Source organism: Juglans regia, chromosome 5 (genome assembly GCF_001411555.2).
Source record: "Juglans regia cultivar Chandler chromosome 5, Walnut 2.0, whole genome shotgun sequence".
In the NCBI taxonomy this organism is placed as follows: domain Eukaryota; kingdom Viridiplantae; phylum Streptophyta; class Magnoliopsida; order Fagales; family Juglandaceae; genus Juglans; species Juglans regia.
In genome coordinates this window covers 4,411,350-4,436,300 of record NC_049905.1, presented here as the reverse complement: position 1 = coordinate 4,436,300, position 24,951 = coordinate 4,411,350, and the positions used below count along the sequence as shown (strand labels likewise).

The 24,951-nt window shown below is 34.2% G+C and overlaps 3 protein-coding genes across 5 annotated transcripts; 1 reads left to right on the top strand and 2 right to left on the bottom strand.

Moving 5' to 3' along the window:
- Positions 1-1,021: 1,021 nt before the first annotated feature.
- On the top strand, positions 1,022-8,812 carry LOC109010004 (serrate RNA effector molecule-like). 2 transcript variants are annotated; one of them, XM_018990696.2, is made up of 12 exons: positions 1,022-1,512; positions 2,701-2,825; positions 3,493-3,520; positions 4,856-4,930; positions 5,034-5,108; positions 5,255-5,302; positions 5,570-5,638; positions 5,760-6,563; positions 6,641-6,686; positions 7,098-7,381; positions 7,479-7,658; positions 8,225-8,812. In XM_018990696.2, the coding sequence occupies exons 1-12, from the start codon at positions 1,175-1,177 to the stop codon at positions 8,283-8,285; spliced, it is 2,133 nt and encodes a 710-aa protein (XP_018846241.1). In that variant the 5' UTR covers positions 1,022-1,174; the 3' UTR covers positions 8,286-8,812. The 2 variants fall into 2 exon arrangements, with proteins under 2 accessions (XP_018846241.1, XP_018846240.1); XM_018990695.2 differs by having other exon boundaries at positions 3,463-3,520.
- A 1,440-nt stretch (positions 8,813-10,252) lies between these two features.
- LOC109010003 (ethylene-responsive transcription factor WRI1-like) lies at positions 10,253-16,010 on the bottom strand. Of its 2 annotated transcripts, XM_018990693.2 has the most exons (7): positions 15,525-16,010; positions 15,345-15,427; positions 15,110-15,118; positions 14,789-14,877; positions 14,583-14,707; positions 13,856-13,932; positions 10,253-11,144 (listed from the first exon to the last, which is right to left on the bottom strand). In XM_018990693.2, exons 1-7 carry the CDS (start codon positions 15,722-15,724, stop codon positions 10,498-10,500), a joined length of 1,230 nt encoding a protein of 409 aa, XP_018846238.2. In that variant the 5' UTR covers positions 15,725-16,010; the 3' UTR covers positions 10,253-10,497. The 2 variants fall into 2 exon arrangements, with proteins under 2 accessions (XP_018846238.2, XP_018846239.2); XM_018990694.2 differs by lacking the exon at positions 15,110-15,118.
- A 2,583-nt stretch (positions 16,011-18,593) lies between these two features.
- Positions 18,594-21,396, bottom strand: LOC109010001. Its single transcript, XM_018990692.2, has 5 exons — positions 21,342-21,396; positions 21,061-21,235; positions 20,859-20,952; positions 20,652-20,756; positions 18,594-18,988 (listed from the first exon to the last, which is right to left on the bottom strand). Exons 2-5 carry the CDS (start codon positions 21,201-21,203, stop codon positions 18,719-18,721), a joined length of 612 nt encoding a protein of 203 aa, XP_018846237.2. The 5' UTR covers positions 21,204-21,235; positions 21,342-21,396; the 3' UTR covers positions 18,594-18,718.
- Positions 21,397-24,951: the final 3,555 nt, after the last annotated feature.

Below are 24,951 nucleotides of genomic sequence, written 5' to 3'. Positions count from 1 at the left end.
AATGTCTTGATATAATGTCTCATGAGCTTTTGGTTTGTGGTCCTTTCCATCAACCAAATTGTTTAAATTACGAGGGAACAGCAGCTCATTGATCTTCATAGGACTTCATCCAATTTCGCATAAATCAAAATCTTTCCAATAAATCGATCGAAAAAAAAAAGACGGACCTCTTTCAAATTTGGTTTGAAATTAACCAAATTTGAAATAGCAAAACTAAGGAATTTATTTTTGTACCTCGAATTTGAATTGTGGGAAACAACATATAGAAGGACAAAGTTAGAGCAATTTACGTCCCGTTTGAATGTTTAATTGAGTTGAGTTGAGATGAGTTGAGTTCTTTATGAATAATAGTAAGTTTAGATATATTTATGCGGAGTTAAAAAAAGTTGTGGATCTCATGTGTAAAGAGGTGTTGAGTTGAAAAAAAAATTGTGAATCTCACATATAAAGAAGTTTTGAATTAAGATACATTTAATAATTTAAAAATTAAGTATTTAAATATTAAACTCAATTTAAAATTAGACTGAACATTTTAAATTTCAAATGGGGCCTTAATATTTTAACTCTTAACTATGGCAAAATTGTTACAATGAGTTATAAAAAGAAGGTTAACCTGATTAACTCGATACGAACCGAATAATCTAAATTGATACCATGAAAAGATGTCACTTATATTTTAATGATGTGTCAGCTATTATAAATGATTAAATTTTTAAAACTTGAAATTCAAATTAAAAAAATATACTGATAAAATAAAATTGCCACTTATTATATATAATATTATGCGTAAAATTGCATGTACATGTAATAATATTATATTTTTAATATATACTTTAGAAAAATGAACAAATGAAATAAAAAATGAATTAATATCTTAATATTTCATTAATTTTTTTAATAAAATACATCCAATTAAAACAAATCACAAGACGTGCATGGTGCATCCATGTGATTAACAATAATTTAATATTAACAAACAAATAAAAAAATAAAAATAAAAGAGCTTGCGTTGCATGAAACTTTACCACGCACATCCAGCTCTACTCCAATCTCCTTCTTCCACTCCTGCTGCTTCTTAATTTTCTCTCACACCAGAAAACCCTAATCCAACCCTCCAATTTTCCCAATTTTCATCGTCGAGTTGAAGGCTAACTCTCTCGCAAATTCTTCATCCATGGCGGAGGTCATGAACGTGCCCCACGACTCTCTCGACCAATCCCCCAAGCCCTCCGCTGACGATGAACCGCCTCCACCTCCACCACAGACGTCTCGTAGAAAGGAGAGAGACTCGAGGGAGTTGGATCGCCCTCCGAACCGCCGTGATTACCACGACCGGAACACATCGCCGCCGCTGCCGCCCCCGAGGGAGAGAGACAGGGACTACAAGCGCCGGCGTAGCCCCAGTTCTCCGCCCTACCGCGACCGCCGGTACTCCTCTCCTCGCCGCTCGTCTCCGAACTTCAAGCGTTCGAGGCGAGGGAGCCCCCGCGGTGGTTATGGACCGGACGATAGGTAAGGGAGTAAATTTGCTCCTTTTTATTTTTATCTTTTGTTTTCTTAGTCATCGTCATCATTGTTTTGGCATTTTTTTGGGTTATTAGTTTGTTTGAGTGATTATTTGATGCATTTTTTTAATGCTTGTGTTTGAGGATTCTTTGCATTTTTAATTCTTAGTCGTCGTCATCTTTGGCTAACTTCCAGAATGAATAATCTTTCCTTCTCAGTTAGTTCTTATATCTTTGGCTAATTACAGTAAAACGCATCGTTTATTACATTCTTTTACAATCAAAACGCTGACTGCGACACCTTCACAATCCGAAACGCATCGCGTTGCGGTTGAATGAATAGTTTGACCATGTGGTTTTTGGGAACCGTTGGGAAATGATTTGTTATTGATGGTGCCATTAACATAGTAGTAGCGGAATGTATCTGTGTTTTGTGGTTCATGACTATCCTTGTCATCATTGGTCTGGGAGAGCTAGGACCTATCATTATGTGCCCATGGATTTCCCTATCCTTATTAATACTACAGTTTACTTATAAAAAAAAAAAAACAAATGTGCCCATGGATTTGAAGAACAGCACAATGCTTTCCATCAGATTTTGGAATGTCTATGTTGTTTACAGCCAAACAAAAAGTTATGTGATGTGTTGGAGGGGTGGGAATATCATCAGATGCATAGGCTACTGTTTCTTAGAGATGGGTTGTGTTCTTTGCAGCAGATAAGCAAACATGGGTGTATTTTAGCCTCTTCCCTTATAAAAAAAATGATTTGGAAGGTGTCACTTTTACCTCCAAGGTTTCTCCATTCCATAATGGACAGAAGATTTAGAGCTTCTGACCAACATGTGTTTCACATACATATTCCTTTGAACTTGACAAAAATGTTACAGAACAAAGTTTGGGAGGGCAAAGTGACTAATATATTCTCCCATATCTTTGTTATGTTGGATTTGATTTTTTGTTTAATTCCTGAGTTTTCTCATTTTCAAAAAGAAAGAAAATTTGTCATTTTGCATGCTTTTATTGAGTTCTTATTCCATAGGCAAGAGGGACTTCTCTCTTCTTATTGGAGCAGCTCAGGATATAATCTCTAGGCTTGATATGATAAATTATCATACAAGTTAATTTTTTTATCTAAATCGATCGATATTTTGTAGTTTCATGGTTATTCTTATTTTGTGTTAATGATGGTTCAGGTTTGGCTATGATTATATTGGTGGATATGAACGTGGGATGGGAGGAAGACTTGGATATGCTGATGAAAAATCTCACGGTCGGTTTATGAATCGCTCAGCAGGCACATATCAAAATGGACCTTCTGGTATGTAAGTTTTTTGGGTTATTGATTTGCCATTTCTAATTCAATTAGTAGTTTTTGCATTGATGATCATCGCATATTAACGTAGTATATGCATCTTCTTTGAAAAGAAAAATCTCTCTATGTTACATATATCAAAGTTAAAATAAGCTTAAAATATGCATTCTAAAAGTTCAAATAGGAAGACAGAGTCGATGAGAAATCATAAAAAACACAGGCTGATCTAGATTTATGGGCATTCCCATTTAATAAAATTGTTTAGTTATTTCATGTTGCTTTTATCCCCTTTATAAGCATCAATTGACGGAGTAAATCAAATGCTTACTAAATACCATGTGAACAATAATATAATATATGTCGGATGAAAATGGGTTCTGTATCCATGATATTGGATTGATTATTATTGCCCCATGAAACTGTATAGCTGTAATGCCCTAGTCCCCCAATTGGGAAAAAGCAATAACTCATGTAGAATGGGTTTGTTATAAAGGTAGTCATATGTGCTAATACATTGGCTACTAGGTTAAACTGGGCTTTAGAAGTGATTCTAGGGAAGCTTTGAATTGACTGTAAAATGGTATGTCCTTATGTTGTTTGTCAATATATTTATTTTTGCCTCTTTGGGGCCTTTTTTGGGCAGATTTTGAATCAAACCGTGGTGGTTATGCAGATTCGTCAAACGCAGGGAGTACACAGAGGTTAGGTTTCTAAATGTCTACTCTCTTGATTGTAAGTGGAAGTACATAATATCTCCTATGTTTCTGTTTTGCATGATATAAAGCTAAGCCTTGGCATTGGATCTGTCAGGCTGTACTATGTCAGTATCCTTCGGTGTTAGTAGAAAATGTAATACCTATGGACTTGGCTTTTCCCCTTTTTTCTTTTGTAATTTTGACAAATGTTGTTGAGAAAATTAAGAACTATAAAAATATTTGAATGCCATATTATGCTAGTTCATATTATTTGAGCAATTGCCTTCGTCATATTTGCAGCTTCCTTTTGCTGCAGAGTTAGTTCGAGCATAGTGTTCTCTCCACTATTAGGAAGCCCTACTATTCATCTCAATATATTATGTTTTCAACACTAAGGCTTTCAGAGATATACCCATCGTAAAAATCTTCTAATGGGAAAGCATTTGATCCTTAAAGGTGCCCAAAGAAGCTGTGCAATGGAAAAGATCCTCATATTAGAGCACTTCTTTAGAGAGGATTATTGTGGGCTGGTTTTGTGCGTGTATACTGTAAAAATAGTCATGAACAGTACATCTATTTCTTCACTTTAAATTAGCTCAATTTTTTCGCTTTTTTCGGATTAAGGGCGGTTTTTAGTTGTTAGTGTGAAACACATTTGATGCATAGACACTTGAATTACTTGAAATCAGAAAAGGGAGTTTGGTAAGTGTAGCTGTATTGAGATTGTACTACACTGGACGTGGTCCATTTAATGGTAAAAGATTAGTTGGATGAGGTGATAATTTAGTAGGAGCTGCATTAGAATATAAAGACACTTGGTCCAGAGACATTTGTGAATTGTTTTTATTGAATTTAGTTAGTGGGAGTATTTGCATTTGTTCAAAATGAATCTTTTGAAGAATTTCCTATGATCATACTCCTCTGGATGCTAGAAATCTCTCAACTAAAAATGCCTTTTTTTACACACCTCTGAGCTGTGTGGAAGACATTTCTTAATTCTGTTGAACTTTAGAACCCACACAGTAGTCATACCTCATGTTTAGATGCGGACCCACTCCACCGCTGTTCCTATATTTGGAATGATCAAGTTTTGTTAGGCTTCTTTTGACATGGCAGTCTTTTCTTAACAAACAGCATTTAACTGCTCTCACATTTTTCAAGTAGCTTCTTTGTTTCCTTTCCTTCTTTTGTTTCCCTCACTATGAGACCTTTGCGGTGGGTTTGTAAATGCCGTTTTGCTATAATTGATGACAGGTAGTCTTGGTTATCCTTGTTTCACTTTTATTGAAGATGTCAGTTGTTGATATTTATTAATCTGATGCATTATAATAATTGTTTCAGGGAGGGGTTGATGTCCTATAAGCAATTCATTCAGGAGCTTGAAGATGATATCTTACCTGCCGAAGCTGAGCGTAGGTATATTCTGGAAAGTAAATAAGTTTGAAATGGTTTTTCATCTGAGCATGCACTAATTGATAGATTATTTTTATCAATAAATAATTTGCGTATTGGATTTTAGGTATCAAGAATATAAATCAGAGTACATTTCTACTCAGAAACGTGCTTTCTTTGATGCTCATAAAGATGAGGAATGGTAGGTTCTCTTCTTGTGGTATTGAATTTAGCTCTCTATTTTGACTATTATGGTTCATTGATGTACAAAATTATAATATCAGCTGTTTATATAGATATAGATATAGATTTTCCTTTTTTACTAATTAGATTTATCTGTCGTTGAAGGTTGAAAGACAAGTATCATCCGACCAATCTACTTACTGTCATTGAAAGGTGGGTTGTACTAGGTTATCTGTCTGGTTTTTTTTTTTTTTTAAATAAAAAAGAACACAAATCTTTTGGCATCATTTGATCTTGGTATGGTTAAAAGGTTTGTGTTTGTGAAGGGTTTTTCTGTGTGTACGTGTATTAACATGTACATGTGCGAACACAAATACGAATTGAGCATACCTGGATTAATTTGTGGGCTAAATTGGCTTTAGAGGGTATTTATCTGGGTAAATTCATCTAAAAGTCTTTGCTAACTTTTATGCCCTTTAGGAGGAATGAACTTGCTCGACGGGTGGCGAAGGATTTTTTGCTTGATCTGCAGAGTGGAACACTTGACATGTACTCTCTCTCTCTCTCTCTCTCTCTCTCTCAATTAAAAATGAATTGAAAAGGAGAAAATGATTGAAAAACAGAAAATTGGGTCCTGGCTATGATGCATATTTTGAATTTTGTGATGCAGAACTCCTGGTGTTAATTCTGTCCCATCAAATAAATCAGGACTACCAAGCGATCAAACCTCTGATGATGAAGCAGAGGCTAGTGGTAATCGAAGAAGACATGCTAGGGGACCAGTTAAAGAAAACGATTTTTCGGCTGCTCCGAAGGCTCCCCCTGTCAGTTCTGAGCCTAGACGGATACATATAGATATTGAACAAGCTCAGGCCCTTGTACGCAAGCTTGATTCCGAAAAGGGTATCGAAGATAATATCTTATGCAGCGTCGATAATGATAAAACAGGTAGTGGTAAGTCTCATGGTGGATCTGTTGGCCCGATTATAATTATACGAGGCTTAGCATCTGTTAAGGGCCTAGAGGGCGTTGAGCTTCTGGACACACTAATTACATATCTTTGGCGCATCCATGGTTTAGATTACTATGGCATGTCTGAAACTAATGAAGCTAAGGGTTTTAGGCATGTAAGGCCAGAAGGAAAGAGTTATGAAGAAACAACTAAATCTGGTACTGACTGGGAAAAGAAACTTGACTCATTTTGGCAAGAAAGGTTGAGAGGTCAGGATCCCTTGGAACTAATGACTGCTAAGGAGAAGATAGATGCAGCAGCTATTGAAGCTTTAGATCCACATGTAAGGAAAATAAGAGATGAAAAGTATGGATGGAAGTATGGCTGTGGAGCCAAGGGCTGTACAAAGCTTTTCCATGCTTCTGAATTTGTGCATAAACATCTCAAGCTTAAACACCCAGAACTTGTGATGGAACTCACCTCAAAAGTGCGTGAGGATCTATATTTCGAAAATTACATAAAGTAAGTGTTTCTTTGTTTATTGTAAATGTCGGCAGTATTTTATGAATGAGATGATGAATACCTTATTATGTATGCAGTGATCCAGATGCTCCGGGTGGAACACCTGTCATGCAGCAACCTCAGGTATCCCTCATGCTGTATGTTATGCACATCATGCACCTCTAAGTGGATTGACCTAATAAATTATCTTTCTGAATTTTCTTGGCCACTTTACTTTCTCTAGCCAGATGTATCTAATGTATAGTTTTTGTGTACTTGGATGGTGCCTTTTTAATCATTACTGCCTCGTTTGTTTTTACAACTCCTCTCAACTCATCTCATCTCATCTAATCATTACAACTTTTCCCAATTCTCACACAAAATAAAATAAACAATTCAACTTTTTCAAATCCCAAAACAAAAATAATATTAAAAAAATATATTCTAACAATATTTTATTCAACTTTTAACTTTAATCTCAATCTATCTCATTTGCGAAAACAAACGAGGCCTTAAGAGTTATCTTTCATGATGAATTACATGAACTATTTTCAGAAGGACAAGCCACAGAGGCGGAGACTGGGTCTGGATAGTAGATTGAGAGATGATCGTGGTAACCGTAGGGATAATGAACGGATTGAAAGGGTTACTGATGGTGAACGGTTTGATAGGACTGAGAATTCCCCTTCCCATGATCGACAGTCTAAACGTGGCATTCTCGAATTGGGGAATCATGATGAGTCAATGTATGATGCGTATAGCGGGCAAGGCATGAGTGCTGTCACTCCCTTTCCCTCGGATGTAACACCACCAGTATTTATGCCTGTTCCTGGTGCCGGGTTGGTCGCCCTTCCATATAATGCTTTAACCTTCTTCGACTGAAGCACAATTTATTTCGCAATTTATTTTAAATCTAACCTGAAATAATCATCGCAGGCCTTTAGGACCCTTTGTTCCTGCTCCCCCAGAAGTTGCAATGCAGATGTTACGGGAGCAGGGGGGGCCATCTTCGTATGATGGAAGTGGTAGGAACATGCGGCCTGGTCCTAATGTTGGAGGGCCAACACCAATTCTTGCAAACCCTGCTTTTAGATCTGACCCTCGACGCATGCGAAGGTACATGTTTTTGTTTTGGAGTTCTAATGTTTGTTGGTTCACAATTAGACTAGATATGACCAGAAGCTTCTTTGCTCGATCCTTCACCTTTTCTTAATCTGAAATTGAGTTATTAAAAAGGCAGTAATTAAATTATTGTTAAGACCAGGCTCATGCTTTACCAATGTTGTGAAGAGAGAGATTCTCTCGTAACTTTTTGGCAAAAATCACAATTGGCAACTGGTCACTGATGGTGATTTGGGAACCTTTTGACTGATGTTTTTAGAACTCAACACATAATGTTATCATGGTGAATAGTTTAGGGTAGCACTACTAGATTGTTTAATTCCCGTGGCTTTAAAATTGTTTTGTTATTGTTATTATTATTATTATTATGTTGTTGTTGTTGTTGTTGTTGTTGTTGATGATGATGATGTGATGTTGGCCGGTGATTTGTTAATTTAGCTCTATAGTTTGTAGTTTCCAGTTCACCGTGTAGCTTCTATTGAAGTTCTCTGATTTGTGATTTTGAGAGTGGGTGTTGTCGTATATACCTGATTGTGGTGTTTGTTATGATGGTGGTGCAGTTATCAAGATTTGGATGCTCTGGAGGATGAAGTCACGGTGATAGACTATCGGAGTTTGTAAAGCCTTCACTTGATACGTCCTTTCCTCCAATCGCACGATTGCATGGGCCTCTTCATCATCAAAGTATAAACTGATCTTTCGACATTATTCGCATTGGGTGCCTTTATTCTGGGTGGGAGTGATGGCTCCCATTTCCATCAAGAATTCCCAGCTTCTGTTTGCTTTGAACTTTCATTTACAGTAAGTACCCGGGACCCGAGCAGATGACTTAGCATATGCTGCCAGATTTTGCCAGATCGAACGCCATAAGATTTCTTAAATTGCCTTGGTATTGGGTGAATGAGGTATATTGTTGATTACTAGATGGCGCATTGGGTTTGTTCATTTCAGTTGATCCAAGTCTGAATTCTAGAAAATTTTGTGAATGTCTGGCCAAAACTTCACCGATGATTTTCTGGGTATAAACTATACTTTTATAAGTTATAGCAATTCGGTTGACATTTTAAGACCATTGGAAACATTCCGGTAAATTTCACTGATGCCTTATCGAGAAAAGAAAACATCCTTGGTCTGTCTTTATCGTTGCATACTTGCAGGATCATGCACCTAGTTGACGCAAATCTCTATATTTGTGCATGCTGTTGACCTTCACCCAGGGAAGAAACAGCCAACTGACTGAATCGGAACAGCATAAGAGCATAGAGAACTCGAAGTTGTGCCGAGAAAAAAATAAAGAAACAAATTAAAAAGCATGGCCGGTTTCAACCAGAAGAACGTCACAATCTACTGACAGCAAACATGCATACAGAATGAATGCAAAGTTCATTGGGTAAAAGGATATGCTAACATGGAAACGATGTATCTTTAGTTTGGTCTTACCCAAAATCCGAGTAGCCTCATTCAGACTGAACTCTTGGGCCAATAAGTCAAAAACAGGTGTGAATTCCAAGTGGACTGACGTGATTATCATGCTTCCTTGCTTTCAATCCCAAGTTGAAAGCGGGTTTGATCTCCTCCTCTTAAAGCCCCAATTCACTGAGACTCTGATTCACAGAATATCGAGCAGGATTTGATAGACATCAATCTCGTCAGTACTATAAGTGAGAGGAGGCTTTTGAAAGTTCCCTTCCATGCTTGTATTTTTTTCTCATCCTTGATTTAATCCAACACTTGATCTGAAAATCTTTCAGAAGTTTCTATTTTTAATTCAGTCGGGCCCATTAATTTAATAGCACAGATAAGCACGGGAATAGGGATTCTTGAAGAAACTAAAAAGCCTACATCTTCAGAATCTCAAGACTAGGGATTAATTTTCCTGAATTTCAATCAAATCCTCGACCTAAAAAATCCAAATTCCAAAATAATTGTTGTTCTTGACTAAACTCAAAGAAAGGAAATGGTAGGGAGGAAGGGGGAAGGGGTTTCAGACTCGGGAGAAGGGGTGTCTCAGGTGCTCATCTTCTGACTCTCCAACTTATTTCACCGAGTCCCCAGGCCACGAAGGGGACTGCAAACATTTCTTTTAGATGATGTACACTTTAACCTCTCTTTAATCTTATAAATAAAAAGTACAGACTGCAGTCACGTTGATCTAACACTTCTCTTTATTTTTATGGTAGCAAATGATAATTAATAGAGATTTTTTTTTAACACAGATTCATTCTACTACCTTCTTATTTTTCTTGAAAAACATAAGGTGCAAAGTCCCAAACGTACCTCATTAAACAAAACAAAATACGAGAGCACAGTAGGAAGTTACTCAGGTATGCAAATCCAAGTATGAGATTATTTTTCTGCTTTAGGTTTTTCAGAGAATGTCGTGCAAACTGAACTTATTCCCTTAAAAGTTAGTTAAATATAAAGGTGGATGGAGAAAACTCAGCAGTGATGATCACTTTGTGTTCCCTTATTTAAATGTCGTTTGGAAAGTGAAATAAAATGAGATAGTTTTAAATAAAAATTGAATAAAATATTATTTAAATTTTATTATTGTTTTAGAATTTAAAAAAATTAAATTATTTATTATATTTTATGTAAAAATTTAAAAAAATTATAATCATAAGATGAAATGAAACCATTTCTCCTTCTAAATCGGACCTTAATTACTCTTTTCACCTTTGGATAAAAGAAACGAACAAAAACAAGAAAGAAGAAACCAAAGGGACATGGATCAGAGTTTTTAGACTCTCCCACCTACCCAGAACAGATCCCACCGACCAACTCCAAACAAAAATTACAAATCCCAACAATCCCCTCTGAAAGATCAAAAACTTCAAGCAGAATAAATACAAGACACCGATGTTGTTGTTGAAGATGGGGAAGAAGTAGAACAAGACAACAACATCTCCTGCCCAATTACATTATCAATTCCACCCTCCATTCTCCTCGAGACACCAACCTGAACAGCCCCACCATTACCAGCTGCATCATCCAAAATGCCATTCAAGTTGGCATCGGCTTGAGTGCTGCCTGCTGCTTCGAATATCAAATCAATGTCATCCTCAAACCCTGTGTGATCGAACAGGTCTGTTAACTCACAGGGCTTTTCTAGGGGGAGGTTTTGAACTGGGAGGGGAGCAATGCTGCCGTTATCCATAAAGCTCCAAGGATCCTGCTGGTTGGCATGGTCCAGAACCACCATTGTAGGGGCGTCCATGCATGGAGGGAGCAGTGTATAATGAAGTTGATCTACAGCTATTTGTTGTTGATGTTGTGGTTGTTGCTCTATTTTTACTTCAGATTGAGTGCAAGAAATGGGAAGTGATTCTTCTGGTTGAGTCAAGCCGTGAGCACTGAAGCCAGGAATTTTCATCTTCAAGCGGTCAATGTAATTGCCGACATCAAAATTGGTTACTGCATTTGCTCCTCTGAACTCTATGGCTGCCATATCGTAGGCCGCTGCCGCCTCTTCCTGTGTGTCTTTGAAAACAAATGGTTCAAAGATAGAATAAAAAAAGGGTTAATGAGCTGATTAAGATGTTGGTTAGTTAGTTAATCACATAAAAAAAGATAAATTTCTGATACTGAAGATCATAAACCAGAAAGCTTCAAAAAAGAACCAATGCTAATCTTTCTAATCTTTCTAGCATCCTAATCTTGTTAGAGCAATGCTACATATAGTTATGAAGTGTACAAATGCTGTATAGTTGCTTTGAAAAATATTGAGATCGATTATAAAAAAATTAATTTTTTTTTATGTAAATTCCGTATTTATTCATTTTTTTTAAAGTGATTATACGACGTTTGGACTGCAACTATCATTTCTGATCTGTCTAATCTATGGAATGACTTGATCATTTTACTCCAACTGAAAAATATGACAACCTCCCTCCTAAAAATGCATATAATGTATACATTTATCTCGTTTAGTATTGGAAAAAGTATTGACCTAAACCTGACCCCAATGGATGTGGGAAGTGGATCCCTTTGTGCGTCCCTTCCATTAATGAAAGAGTACTGAAATGACTCAAAATATTCCTGGCTATATATGTAATGCAATTGAGCCATACATGGGGCCCACGAGTGTGAAAGATTTTGGGTTCTAGCATCTACAACGAGTAATTCAATAAAAATAATTTTCAGTCCAATAAACATAGCAGTGTGAATGTAAAATCTCGATCCCATAAACGTGTTTTGTACACCATTTCAGGCGTTTGGGCTTGCCCTACAGACTACAGCAATACAAAGTGCAGCTGTTAGCTGTTTAGTCACAAACTAGCCAAGCCAGGCGTACCTAAAGAAAACAGGACACATGCCCTGAAAATCCTCTTGCCAAGTACACATACACACAGGCCCTCGTGCCAATCACTTTCAATCGAGGTGTTGTGTTTGGTGTAGAAACTGAAACCTCCTTTTTTTGGGAGAAAGGACAAACCAGCAGAAGGGCTGCAGGGGGGGCCTTGTGTCACGTGCCCCACTGCTGTCAACTGTTACTAGTTTATGACATTTTCTGCACTATTGCAGAAAGACAACTTGGGTCCAAGCACCGGTTCCAGGCTCCGGCTAGTGTCCATGCAAACGTTACTGCACAACTCACACCTACGGCCGCAGAAAAGGCAGCTCCCAAAACTAATGCCAAATTTTTTTACACTTCATTATATCCGTTTTTCATGGCTGTTGTTTCTACTATGACTTCTGCCTTACGATTGGTTTCATCTCATCTTATCTTATTATTATAATTTTTTAAAATTTTAATATAAAATATAATAAATAATTAAATTTTTTCAAATACCAATTCAACTTTTTTAAATCTCAAGATATAAATATTAACATTTTATTTTAGCACCAATGCTACCAAGATTTTTGCTTTAACTTGTATCTTTATGACTAGTTTGTCTCAATTTCCCACTTTCTTCCCAATTTATTTACTTTTTTTTTTTTTTTAAATTCTTACCCTATGGTAAAGTTAAATCACTATGTTAATTTTGAATATCTGCAAACTCGGAAAAGACTTGTAAACCTGTAAAAATTGAAAAAAGTAACTTTTCCAATAAAATACTTTTATTAAAAATAATAATCGACTTTGACTGTTACTATATTGAAACGTTTTCCTTAAAAAATTCAAGTGTTTTTGGTCAGGTAAAGCCTGCCTGCAGCCACATCAACTGCTTGGAAATTGACGTGTAGCTTTAAGGAAAATGGCTTCTGTCTGATTCATGTGATTTTGAAATTTTGAAATTGGCATTTAGTCAGCTTAAATTAGTTGGCGGTACTCGGTTTCCCATAACAAATCATATGGGATTGAGGACGGCCACAACTAGAGTTTTATTTTTATTTTTTAATTTTAAGAAAACTCATCTAAAATATTTTTAAAAAATAATTTGTATAGTCTTAAAATGAGTAAATCCAGCATACTTGTTTTTTTTTAAAAAAAATTTAAAAATTTAAGACCCACGTGAAAAAATCAATCTTTTAATTGTGGGTCTCATTTTTTTCAATAGAGTACACAAAATTTACACATCTTAAAACTTTATCTAGTATTACTATTTTTTTAAAATATGTACTCTATTTGAATAAAGTTATAATTTGAATTATTGACATATATGCTTATTTTTCAATAAATTAAAAAATGGAGAAAAAAAAATATATATATATATATAAGGCATGTCAATATTAATAAATACACCAAATAATTTAAGAATTTAGACTCGTTTGGATAGTGAAATGAGATTATTTTAAATAAGTTGAATAAAATATTATTTTTTAATATTATTATTATTTTATATAAAAATTTAAAAAAATTATAATAATAAATTAAATTAAATTAAATTAAAAATATTTCTATATTCAAATGAGAGTTCTCAAAATAAGAGATGAATCTCTATAATTCTCACTCTCTCATTTCAGTCGATAAAATCTCCAAAATTCAGGGTTAGTTGTGAGAGACAAAAATAATTCGGTTACCAGTGTTATCTGCTCCCTATGTACTAAAGTCATATCTTGCACAGAACGAACCGACAAAGATAGGCAAACAAGAAAAGAAAGAAAATGTCAATGATTTAAAAGCTTTACTGACTCTGTCCATTCACGTACGACCATTTCCCAAAACCCTGTTTTTTTTTTAATGGAATTCTTGTAAGCAAGAACCCTAATTTTCATTGTAAAAGAAAGAGAGGAGTTTAAGAGCTTACTGTAAGTTCCCAGATACAGATACTTGTTCCCTAAAACTCTTCCAATTCTTGCTTCCCACCGACCATTATGGTGATGCCTGTCAAAATTCAACAACTAATATCAGCTCACCAAGCCTTCAAATCCAAATTATAATTATATTGACGGGTTATTTTGCACCTAAATGCAGTAATATTATTCATCATCCTTTTAATTATTATTTTCTCATTATCCTTAATGTTGTATCGATTATCGGTGAGTATTGATGAAAAGATTATGTGATGGGCACCAACATAGATCTATCATTTAGTCTTTTAAAGATAATTTACAAGTTTCAGATTGGTCAATTACAAAGTCAAGAGTTAAGAAAATCAATGAGGCAAAGTAATAATTGATACAATCCACTTAAGACGAATTTAACAAGAGCCAAACATTCAAGATGTACTTAAATGATAAATATCAAATTTTAATTCATTTGATAAGCTATAGAAGAAAGCTTTCAACTTGTTTAATATCATTATGTGTCAAAATATCATGTGAGATTTGGTTGAATTACCAAATGGTCGAGGACAATAGGATGTAAATGGGTTATAAAGTAATGTCACTCATCATCTTTTAAATTATTATTAATATTTTTTTTATCATGCCTGATGTTGTATCAAATAGCAAATGAAAACATGATGATTTAAAAGATTATGAATAATAACATTAAAAACAAAGCTTTTATGATTTAAAGACGACGTATCACACCTAGCCACACCACGATATTTAGAAACACCTCTAGAAAACCCACTACTCTGTCTTCTCAATGTTGCCAGATATTCCTCCTTTGAAACTGTCTGCATTTCTTCAAGTTCCTTTGTGTATGTCTCTATCTGTATTGCATATAAAAATTATATTCACAAGTGAAATCAAAATTTATATTAAAAATAATATCAATTAATTAATTTTTGTACCGGGAAATTCAAGATTGTCTCGGGGCCCCAATGCTTAAGGGCAGCAAGATCATAGGTGTGAGCAGCAGCCTCCTCATTATCATATGCCCCTACACATTTTACAAAGTCATGAATACCATCATCCCTTATCAAAAAGAGAGAAAATCTCATGACCCAAATAAAGAAAATTAAAAAGAGAATCTCTCTTCCTCTCTTGCATTTCTTTTTCCAAACTGGGGAAAAAAATTAAATAAATAAATATAAGAATAGAAAAGATTTAAGAAGTCAAAGATTGGAAATTTAAAAAAGAAGATCATGCAGAAAGCACTCACAGAGACTTACCCAAATAAACTAAACAGCGGCAAAAGTGCAAATGAACGTTGCAATGACAGGAATAAAACATAGTCAGACCACAGAAGAATATATAATCATAATTTATTAAATAAATAAATAAATAAAAATTGTGAGGAATATAATATTCGAAAAAAAAAAAGATTGCCCGATCTCCTTGATCACATATCATTCTTTTTTTTAAAAAAAAAAAATTATAATTTTCATGAAAAGAGGAGATAATTACCTTGTCGTCCTTTTCTGTTTTGAATGTTATTCCAGGTACTCTTATCCCAGAGGTGAGCCTCAAACCTCCCAGTCCATCTATGTCTGTTGATCACTCAATAATTTCGTAACATGCAGATTAACGAAAACCCAATAAGCCAAAACGAAAGAGGGAGAGAGAGAGAGAGAGAGAGAGAGAGACCTGGTGACTCCTCTGTAAATTGAGCTTCTCCTGCCTGAGATTGAGCTGTTTGCATCCTGCTTGCATTTCTCTGTACTCTTGTTTTTCCTGGAACGTTTGGCTAATTTGGACTTCTCTGATTTGTGAAAAACACCAGACGCAACACAAGAAGAAGAAGAAGAAGAAGAGCAAGAACAAGAAGAAGTTGGAGACCTCTTCATCTTCTGGGTCTTTCTGTCTCTCCCTTCCCACAAACAACAAACCAATCTAGAAGGAGAACAAAATGGATATATATCTCTCTCTCTATAGATATATATATATCTCTCTTCTCTTTTATGAATGAATGGTTTGTAGTAGGAATAGCAGTGGCATTTTGGTAACCTAAAGTGGTTTACCAAAACAGGAAGCTAGAGACATAGGACGGAAGGAAGAAGCATGGAAATGGAGAATGTGTTGAAAAAAAAAAAAAAAAACATACAATTACAGGGTGGGGGAGTGGAGAGGTTTAACCTTGGGTTAAAGTTGGAGCTGGTTTAATCAACCTTGAGTTAATTAAATGCCCAACACTTGGCTTGGAGGTGCAGCCATGCTGCCAATGAGATTTGGTCTATATTCTTTCTGGATTTCAATAATTTTTTTTTCTTTTCTTTTTTTTTTATAAAAAAGAAAATCTATCAAATTTCAAAAAACTGAAAAACAATGGGCTTATCTGGCTTTCAGATGCATCAGTTACGTAGCAATTTTACTACCATGAATTGTGAGGAGGCATCTGAAAGAGTGGGGGTGAATCATGAATGTCAAAAGCCCCTGATTTTTTTTACTAAATTACATCAAATAAAAATAAAATAAACATATTTTTAACTGATAAAAAGTAGAATGAATCCTAAACCACCTTGATTGGTAAGTGGATATGCTTTCCATATTATTGATGAGAGGTTTGAATTTATTTACTAAATTAATATTTGTACGACCACAAGCGAAGAATGATTTGTACAAATTTCAGACGTATAAGTGTCGAATAAATGCCTTTAAAAAAAAGTGAGACGTACAATGAGAAACTCACTTTTTTGTACATCTCACTTTTTATTGGTGAGTTCTATTTTTTAAATGGGCTCACTTGCTTAAAACTTGTATCTAGTATTATTTATTTTGTAATTGAGAAATGTTATTTTTCATATTAAATTTTGTCATTCTCATTCACATCCATTGATGGTTTGTATTTTAAGTGGTTTTTATTTAAGCAATTGACTTATGAAACCTTAAAAATGCACCGTATCAACTGATGTGATTAAAGATAATAAAATCAACGAGAAAGAATATAAAATTAAAAATTATTCTAAAAACTTTATTTTCGATAAAAGATGAGAAGAAAAAGAAAGAGAAATATGTCCTTAACCTTTTAGGGATGAAGGCAGCTTTTCGGGCCTTTGGAATGACCGATTAAATTTCTTTTGCTTGCTTGGGTCGAATTCTTGAAACTAATTTGAGTACTGAGCAGTGGTCTTAGTGAGGGCCCAAGGTTCAGCCAGCCCCAGTCGATGCTTCCAAGAGAAAGTACCCAACTGAAAAAAATTCTCACTTAATTCTATTTGCGCACCAACTTAAAAATAATAATAATTTTTTTAGTTAAGGCATTTTTATGATTTTTATTTTTATTTTTATCTATTTAAGTGATAGGTGTCAAATTTTGATTGGCTAACATGGAGCTAACATGGCACATTTAACATTTTATTAACATATTGACAGCATAAACTAAATCCATCTTGAGCAATGTTAGATACAGTCTCTATTTGGGAACTGTAATGTAAACTTATGTAATTTTATCTTTAAAATTTTTTAAAATTACAAAACTATCCATCCTGAAATAATATTTTTTTTCATTTAATAAAAAGTTTACACATGTAGTCCCCAAGTGGAGACTGCAAATAGAATATCTCTTCCATCTTTAATTAAAAAGACGGAGTAAAAATTTCAAATAACAAAAAAAATGGAGTAAGTTGTATACTTTTTTTTTTTAAGTTATTCTATTATTAAGCCGATGCATAAAGCATATCATCTACATTATTTAAATAGTAAAATTCTAATTTTAAAATTTCTCTTACAAATAAAAATATCATGTAAATAGTTTATTAGATGTGCTCTACACACTGATTGAGAATAAAATGCTTCTTAGAATAAACATGGGAGGTTGTGGTTTAATTGGCAACATTGATTCCCTAGCTTCTCAAACTGTAAAGGGGTGAAAAAGATATGTAGAATTATGAGGATCGATACTTTCTACGCATCCTTTTGTTTCCTGTGTCTGCAAAGAATCTACACCATTACCAGAGAGAGAGAGAGAGAGAGAGTGTAAACGAAAAGATGATAATCAGTACATTCAAGCTATACCTCATTAGTATGTATGCATGTATCACCAAGGGCCATTAGGAATGTCAGCCATCCCACCGTCAAAATCAGGTCCAAGAACAGAGGAGGCTGATGATAGCCTGATATGCTGAACCTCCTCTTCTCAATCCGCTTCGGCTTCTTCACTTCCTGGAAACCTAAGATCTCGTTTGGATTCGAAAGGTGTTTCATCTAATCTCATCTTATTATTACAATTTTTTTAAATTTCTACACAAAATATAATAAACAACTCAACTTTTTCAAATCCCAACTTGACTTTTTCAAATTCTAAAATAATAATAATATTAAAAAATAATATTCTAACAATATTTTTTTCAATTTTCATCTTTCATCTAAAACCATCTCATATCATTTTTAAATCCAAACCAGCCTAAGACAATCTGCCAACTGCTCCATCCACAGCCCCCATCACCACGTCACAAACATGTATCAATGAGACTCGAGACTGAATGAAAATGAGGACAATGCACCGGTTGTTGTAGTTAGAGACACCTGATGGAGTTGCTCTCGTCTGAGAGGTAGGGGTTGCAGCAGAAGAAGTGGACTCTGAAGGTTCGGAGTCTGTCTCAGGGTTTCGGCAGTCGATATGGTTTTGATGGTTTAGTGTTCACCATTCCCGGTAGATGAGGTTTCAGTTATTGGCTCATCCTTACCGAACATTATTTCATGGACTAAGCAAACATATTCATTAAAACTGGCACCGATCTGGAAATTATGCAACGATGTTTTTCATTAGCTCTTCCCTACTCCTACAAGCTTACAGCTTTATCTCCTTCTTAATTAGCAACTTTCTAAACAAAGATGTAAGGTCACTCAGCTTCGAGGGCTGCAATTTCGTATCTAACTTCTTCTATATGTTCGTTTATGGCAGTCACTGCATCCTGCACACCCCTAATGGCCTCCTTGAGAGCATTATCATACTCAGCATCTGCTTCTGCCTCCTCAGTTCCAGAAGCTTCAGTTATCTCATGGACATGGACACATTCATGTTCCATTGGCTTCTTATATTTGCAGTTGTCATGACTCACTGGACGGTCAGAGGGACGACCAGCCTTCTTCAACACCTGAATTGTAGCTGTCTAAAAGAGGAATTTGTAGTTTTCAGCAACAAAGAAACAAGGACCAGTACGTTTTGAGCAATGAAAAAAAAGAGAGAGAATATGACTTGACGTCTTCAAATGTCACCGTGTTTCCAAAAAGCACAAGTAGAAATCTTAATGTAGTCATTTAAAAATCTCTAAAGAGTATAGTTTTGCCAAACTAAAACTATGCAAGATCAAATCCCAAATGAACACTCACTTCCCTTAAAGTGTGTTCTTCTGTCACTATCAAAGTGCAGGGAAAATCTCAAGTTGAATTGCTCAGTTAGGGCCATGCATGTATTTAAACTCTAGACCAGTTTTGGTTCTCCCAAACAGATTGAAAATTTTGAGTTCACGAAGTGACAGATACGTGGTGCATGGCAGTGCATAAATGATTGATCATGTACCATTTACTTTTGCACTCAAAGTCTTGCCGTACTGATCAGCTTGTTTATCCCGAAGCTTTTCCAGACTTATGTACATTGGACCTTTCCTTCTCTTGTTCTTTTTCTTTTTTCCTTTTCATGTGTTTTCAATAGCTTTACATCAGCTCTTGATATCAGTTATTCCATTTCCAAACTTTTAAGAGGCTAATAAATGTATAAATATAAATATAAGCAAGTAGGGTCACAACTTCTCTTGATGATCTACAGAGTAAACTGAAAAGGTCAATAGCACATCAGAGATCTTTCTACAAAGTAGTCCAAAGGAATTGAGCAACTCATGGCAAAATTTGGTCTCTGAAACTGCATTCTAATAATAAGCAGTCTTCCCCTTGTTTTAAGGAAGGCATACACACAAAGCACTCAAAGTTCATTTTCATGGATCTTCATTCAACCTCTCTCCATATGGCATCTTCTTTGCCTCACAAAATAACAAAGGGATCCTACTCCATAAATAAAGTTAAAATGATATTGCATTGCATTTTAGCACGTTTGTATCTGATGATTAAACATTGCATTGTACTTCTCAAGAAATATCTCTGCTTCTGAGATCATTAAAAATTCATCTTCACTTTATATATATATATATATTTTTTTTTTTTATGTTGGGGAACCTCTCCAAGGCAGGGCCCTTCGGACCCACCCCTGCAGAGTAAATCCCAGTCCCATGCATCGCACCCTCAGAAGTTTCAAGTTATATCGTCTTAGAGGAACTTGTCTAATGTCTACAAAATCCAGAATTCCCCTTCATGCTCCATAGCTTAAATAAAAGAAAAATCTCTGAATGACCAACTATTTACAGGTTCAACCTGCAACCATACTTTGCAAATTTCCATCCTTGGATCGTTGTTATAATTTCTCCAATAGAGCTTTCATTCAAAAGATGAATGCATTCCCTGACTACTACAGGCGGTGACAAAGGCTCATTAAACAGAATCGTACGAACAGCGGCTCAACCCAAATTTTCATGCAAGGAAGTCGTTCAAATTGAAACAAACTCGGCAAATAAAGGCTCAGAGATAGGAGTAGGCATCTACATTCAGGCAGAACTCCTAATTCCTAACCGCCATTTTGCTTGAACTATATAAATTGAACACTAAAAGAAAAGGAGGAAGCGTGTTTAAGGTTTGTTTATCAATTTATGAGAAATTTTTTTTTTTTTTCCTCTCAGGAAAAAAATTACTGAAGGACTACTGCTACCGAGTTTGAATGCTTACCAGATGCAATTTCTGCTTCTCCTGCGCTTGAACATCCCTGAGCAACTGTGCCAGATCAACCCGGCAGCTATCAGGATTCAGGAATAGTGATTCGATTTCAAGGACCTAAAATTGTGTGGAAACTCGATAAGATTATTGTTGTTATTATTATTATTACAATTATTTTATTATCATTCTATGGAAGGGAAACGGGCATGAGATAACTACTTGTTTCGAGCAATCATTGAATTCTACTGTGATCTCACTGCAAAGTTGCTGATAAGCTAATTCCGCTCCTGAATCCATATACTCGGCAAACCCACTGCCAAAAAGAAAAAAAAAAAAAAGAATAACATGAACGGAAAAAGAAGAAGAAAATCGGAACCCCATTTTCTCGTAAACTCGGAGATACAATCAACAGAAGACGTACCCTTTGAGCTTGGCGTAGGCTTCGGCTCTGCTCTGCTGAATTGCAAGGAATCTGCGCAGTAGATGGACGATTTTGGAGGAATCGGATAAACCTCGGGCCTCCACTGATTCTGTTATGGAAACCTTCTTCTCGAAATCTTCCATTATCTCCTCCTTTACCGATTCTTTTTTCTCTCCTGAGATCAGAAGCTAAGAAACTAGTTACGCCATATTACTCCAAAAAATGAAAAATAATAATAAATTATGCTTTGAACAAACAAGGGTAGAGCATAAAATAAATACCTCTTTCCAACGTATGCTTTGCAGTTTGCGTTCCCTTTTTAAAGAGTTGGATGAATCCTCGTCACCAAAGCTTTTTAAGCACATACGATGAATGATATTTGCCAAGTGTCGTGTATATATTTTTTAAAAAATATAAAATATAAAATTTATAAAAAAAAAAAATTTTTTAAATAATAGATCTATCTCTTTTTTAAAACAAAAAAAGTTTTAAATTTTCAAATTTTTAAAATTTGATTAGTAAGTTTTAAATTTTTAAATTTATCTTTTAAATTAAATTATATCATGTAAACACTTTATTAAATAGACACTAGCTTGAGAATATAATTTTTGTATACTAAACGATGTTGATTTAATGTGATTTGTTAAATTATAAAATTATTTTTATTATAAAGTAAAAAAAATTATATTTTAAAACCGATGTGTAGAGCACACCTAATAAAGTATTTACATTGTATAATTTCATATAAAAGATAAATTTAAAAATTTGAATCTAACAAATCAAATATTATCGTTTAAGTGATATAAATAATGTGCTCTACATATCAACCTGAGAATATAATAACTCTTAAATATAACACATAATATGAAATTACGTTAGTTTACTTTTATAAAATTACTATTAGGCAATAACACTACTCTTTTCAAAATCCATGTTTAAAAAAAAAAAAAAAACTGATCATAAATTTGGATTTGGGCAGGAAATCAAACCCATTAGGAAGAATTAATACAAATCTATTAGCAATATTTCTCGGGCTGGCGTTGGTCCAGATCCAAAGTTTAACAAGGGTATGAGCCAGGCCCAGAGTTCAAAGCACAGTGCATGTGTCCAGTGTCAGTGTGTGAGACCTCCATTTTTTTTCCCTAATATTTCTAAGGCCTCGTATAGTTATACAGATGAAATAAAATGATAAATTTATAAATAATAATGAAATAATTTAATATTAATAGTGAAATTATTTAAATTAAGATTTTTATGAAGTTTTAAAAAATGAGAGAAAAACAATTAAATAAAAAAATATAAAGTTAAAAGAGAGTTGGAATATAATTTTTTAATATAATTTTTATTTTGAAATTTGAAAAAGTTGAATTATTTTTTATGTTTTGTTTATGAGTTTGGGAAAGTTATATGTGATTATACGAAAAATTTGAAAAATTAAAAATTAAAAAATATTTTATTTGAATGATATTTAGATGTCCAGATGAGATAAGATAATTTTAAAGGTTTGTAAAACTAAACTAGGCCTAAGACTGCTGTATTGTTGCCTCTGTGTTGTTGATAGAGAACTGGAGATCTCCACACTCTTTTCCCTCTTCTAAACTATTGGTTAGAGAAAACATGAACGTAGTAAAATGACTAGGGATTAGATAGCCCAAATCAATGGTAGCACACCAAGGCACACCCCAGGCTTTTGTCGACACAAGTCTCATGCATTGGTGAGGTAGGGACGAGGGAAGGTATATTTTAAACACGTAATGCTAGAGATAAGCCTCAAATGCATAAATTTTGTGCAAATTTTTATAAAAAAAATGAGTTTTCATACTTTTTTATGTTGGAGTTTGTTTTTTTACATACAAATCTTGCACGAGATTTATACATTTGGGATTTATATATATCATTGTTGATTTGGAAGATATATTCTTAGAAGCTCATGTATATAGCACATGAAAAAATTTTTGCATCTACCTACACCGGCACACACTCAATGCATTGAGTGTAAAAAAAAAAAAATATGTGAAGTGTGTGTCGGGTGTAGGCAGATGCATAGCAAACTCCATAGCACATATAGTATTTAGAGTTGGATCCAAATAAGTGATGACATGTGAAACTTATGTGTGCACATAGATGGCACGTAAGCCTCATATGCCTTGCTGTGGTTGGAAGGCTATAGATGTAAACTAAAAAGAAAAGATGACTGCTAGATGCATAAAATGATTTTATAAATTGATGTGGCATATTGTCTATATGACCCTTTTTTTTTTTGTTCTCTCTCTCCCCATATGCCTTTATCCTCCTCCCTTTTCTTCACGCCCTTTTCCAAACGCTTGAGCAACCTCTTTTTGACATTGTCGATGTCACCCCTCACAACAGTCTAGTCATCTCCCTTGCCCTGTCATCGATGTCGGGACTTCGTCGTCGTCACCCCTAACTATTAGGTATGAGATCTCTCTTTTCTTCTCTCGATTGAGGCAAGTAACATGTCATGTTAGTTTGTAAATTATTTTATTAAAGTAAGTAACATGTTATGTTATTTTTAAATTATTTTTTAGAATTCAGTGTCTATAATACTTTTCAAAAGAAAGAAGAAATAGTTGGTGAGAAAGAGTGAGAGAGAGAGAGAGAGTATTAGACAAATCTTCATTCTCTCTCTGTTGAGAAAATGAAGACAAGTTTTACATTTGCGTTCAAAAATGTGAAAAGAGGGAGACGTGGTTGGATCAAAGACCGATCTTAGGATGGACCAGTGTCTACACTTATTAGGTTCATAGACGAGGAAGGAAAATCACATGATGAATATGACTTCTTCTTTTTTTTATATAAATACTGTTATATTTATAAAAAAATTTTATAAAATTAATTTTATAAATTGATGTGATTTTATTTAATCTATTAGATTTATTTTATAATAAAAATAATTTTATAATTTAATAAATTACGTCAATTTATATAATTTTTTTATAATTAAAATATTTTCCCTTTCTAATTTTTGAAACAGTACCAACTTTGTCTCTCTCTCTCACTCATGTGTCTGAGAGAGACATCGGAAGCCAAGCCGCCTATGAGGCAAAATACGCTATTAGGATTGATGACAGACAGACAAACAATCAATCCGGTTCGCGTGTGTGGTTTTAGACCGTAGGATGAATAGATATGTTGTCTTGAAAATTGGATAAGAAAGACAGCAACTTTTTACTGATATCGTGTGCGGCCTTTGTCTCTGTCTGTCCTCTTTGTTTTAACAAGACAAACTTCCTGCCTTTAATGCCTCTACCAGTCTACCTTCCTTTATCTGTGTACGACAGTTCCTAATCATTTTTTTTTTTTCTTTTTTTCAGGCAATAGGTTTTGGATTTTCTCTTTCAGCATGTTATTAAGGCTTCGTTGTTGGGTTATTAATACTAGGGCGGTGCTACTCCTACAGCAGGGAGCTTCCGTCAGTGATTTTGAAATGTTGTTTTTTTTTTTTACATTTAAATATATTTAAAAAAATAAAAAAAATCATAATCTTATTAAAAAATATTTACTTAATTATTAAATAAAAAATAAAAAACTCATAATAGTAGAAACTAGTAGTAGAAACTAAGGATAAAAGTAATATTTTCCTTAAATTATTTCAATTCATATCTTATAATTTTTTCAAGTTCTAATACAAAATATAATAAACAATTCAATTTTTTCAAATCTTAAAATAATAATAATATTATTAAAAAATAATATTTTATTATCTCACATCAACTTAACTCAACTCAATTCAATTCAATATCCAAACGTAATCTAATTGTTATGTTGGATTATTTTATCTTTAAGAATATAATTTCATTCACGAGTGAAATAATTAAAAAAAATAGAACATTATAGTTAAAGATTTTATAAAAATAAATTTATAAATTA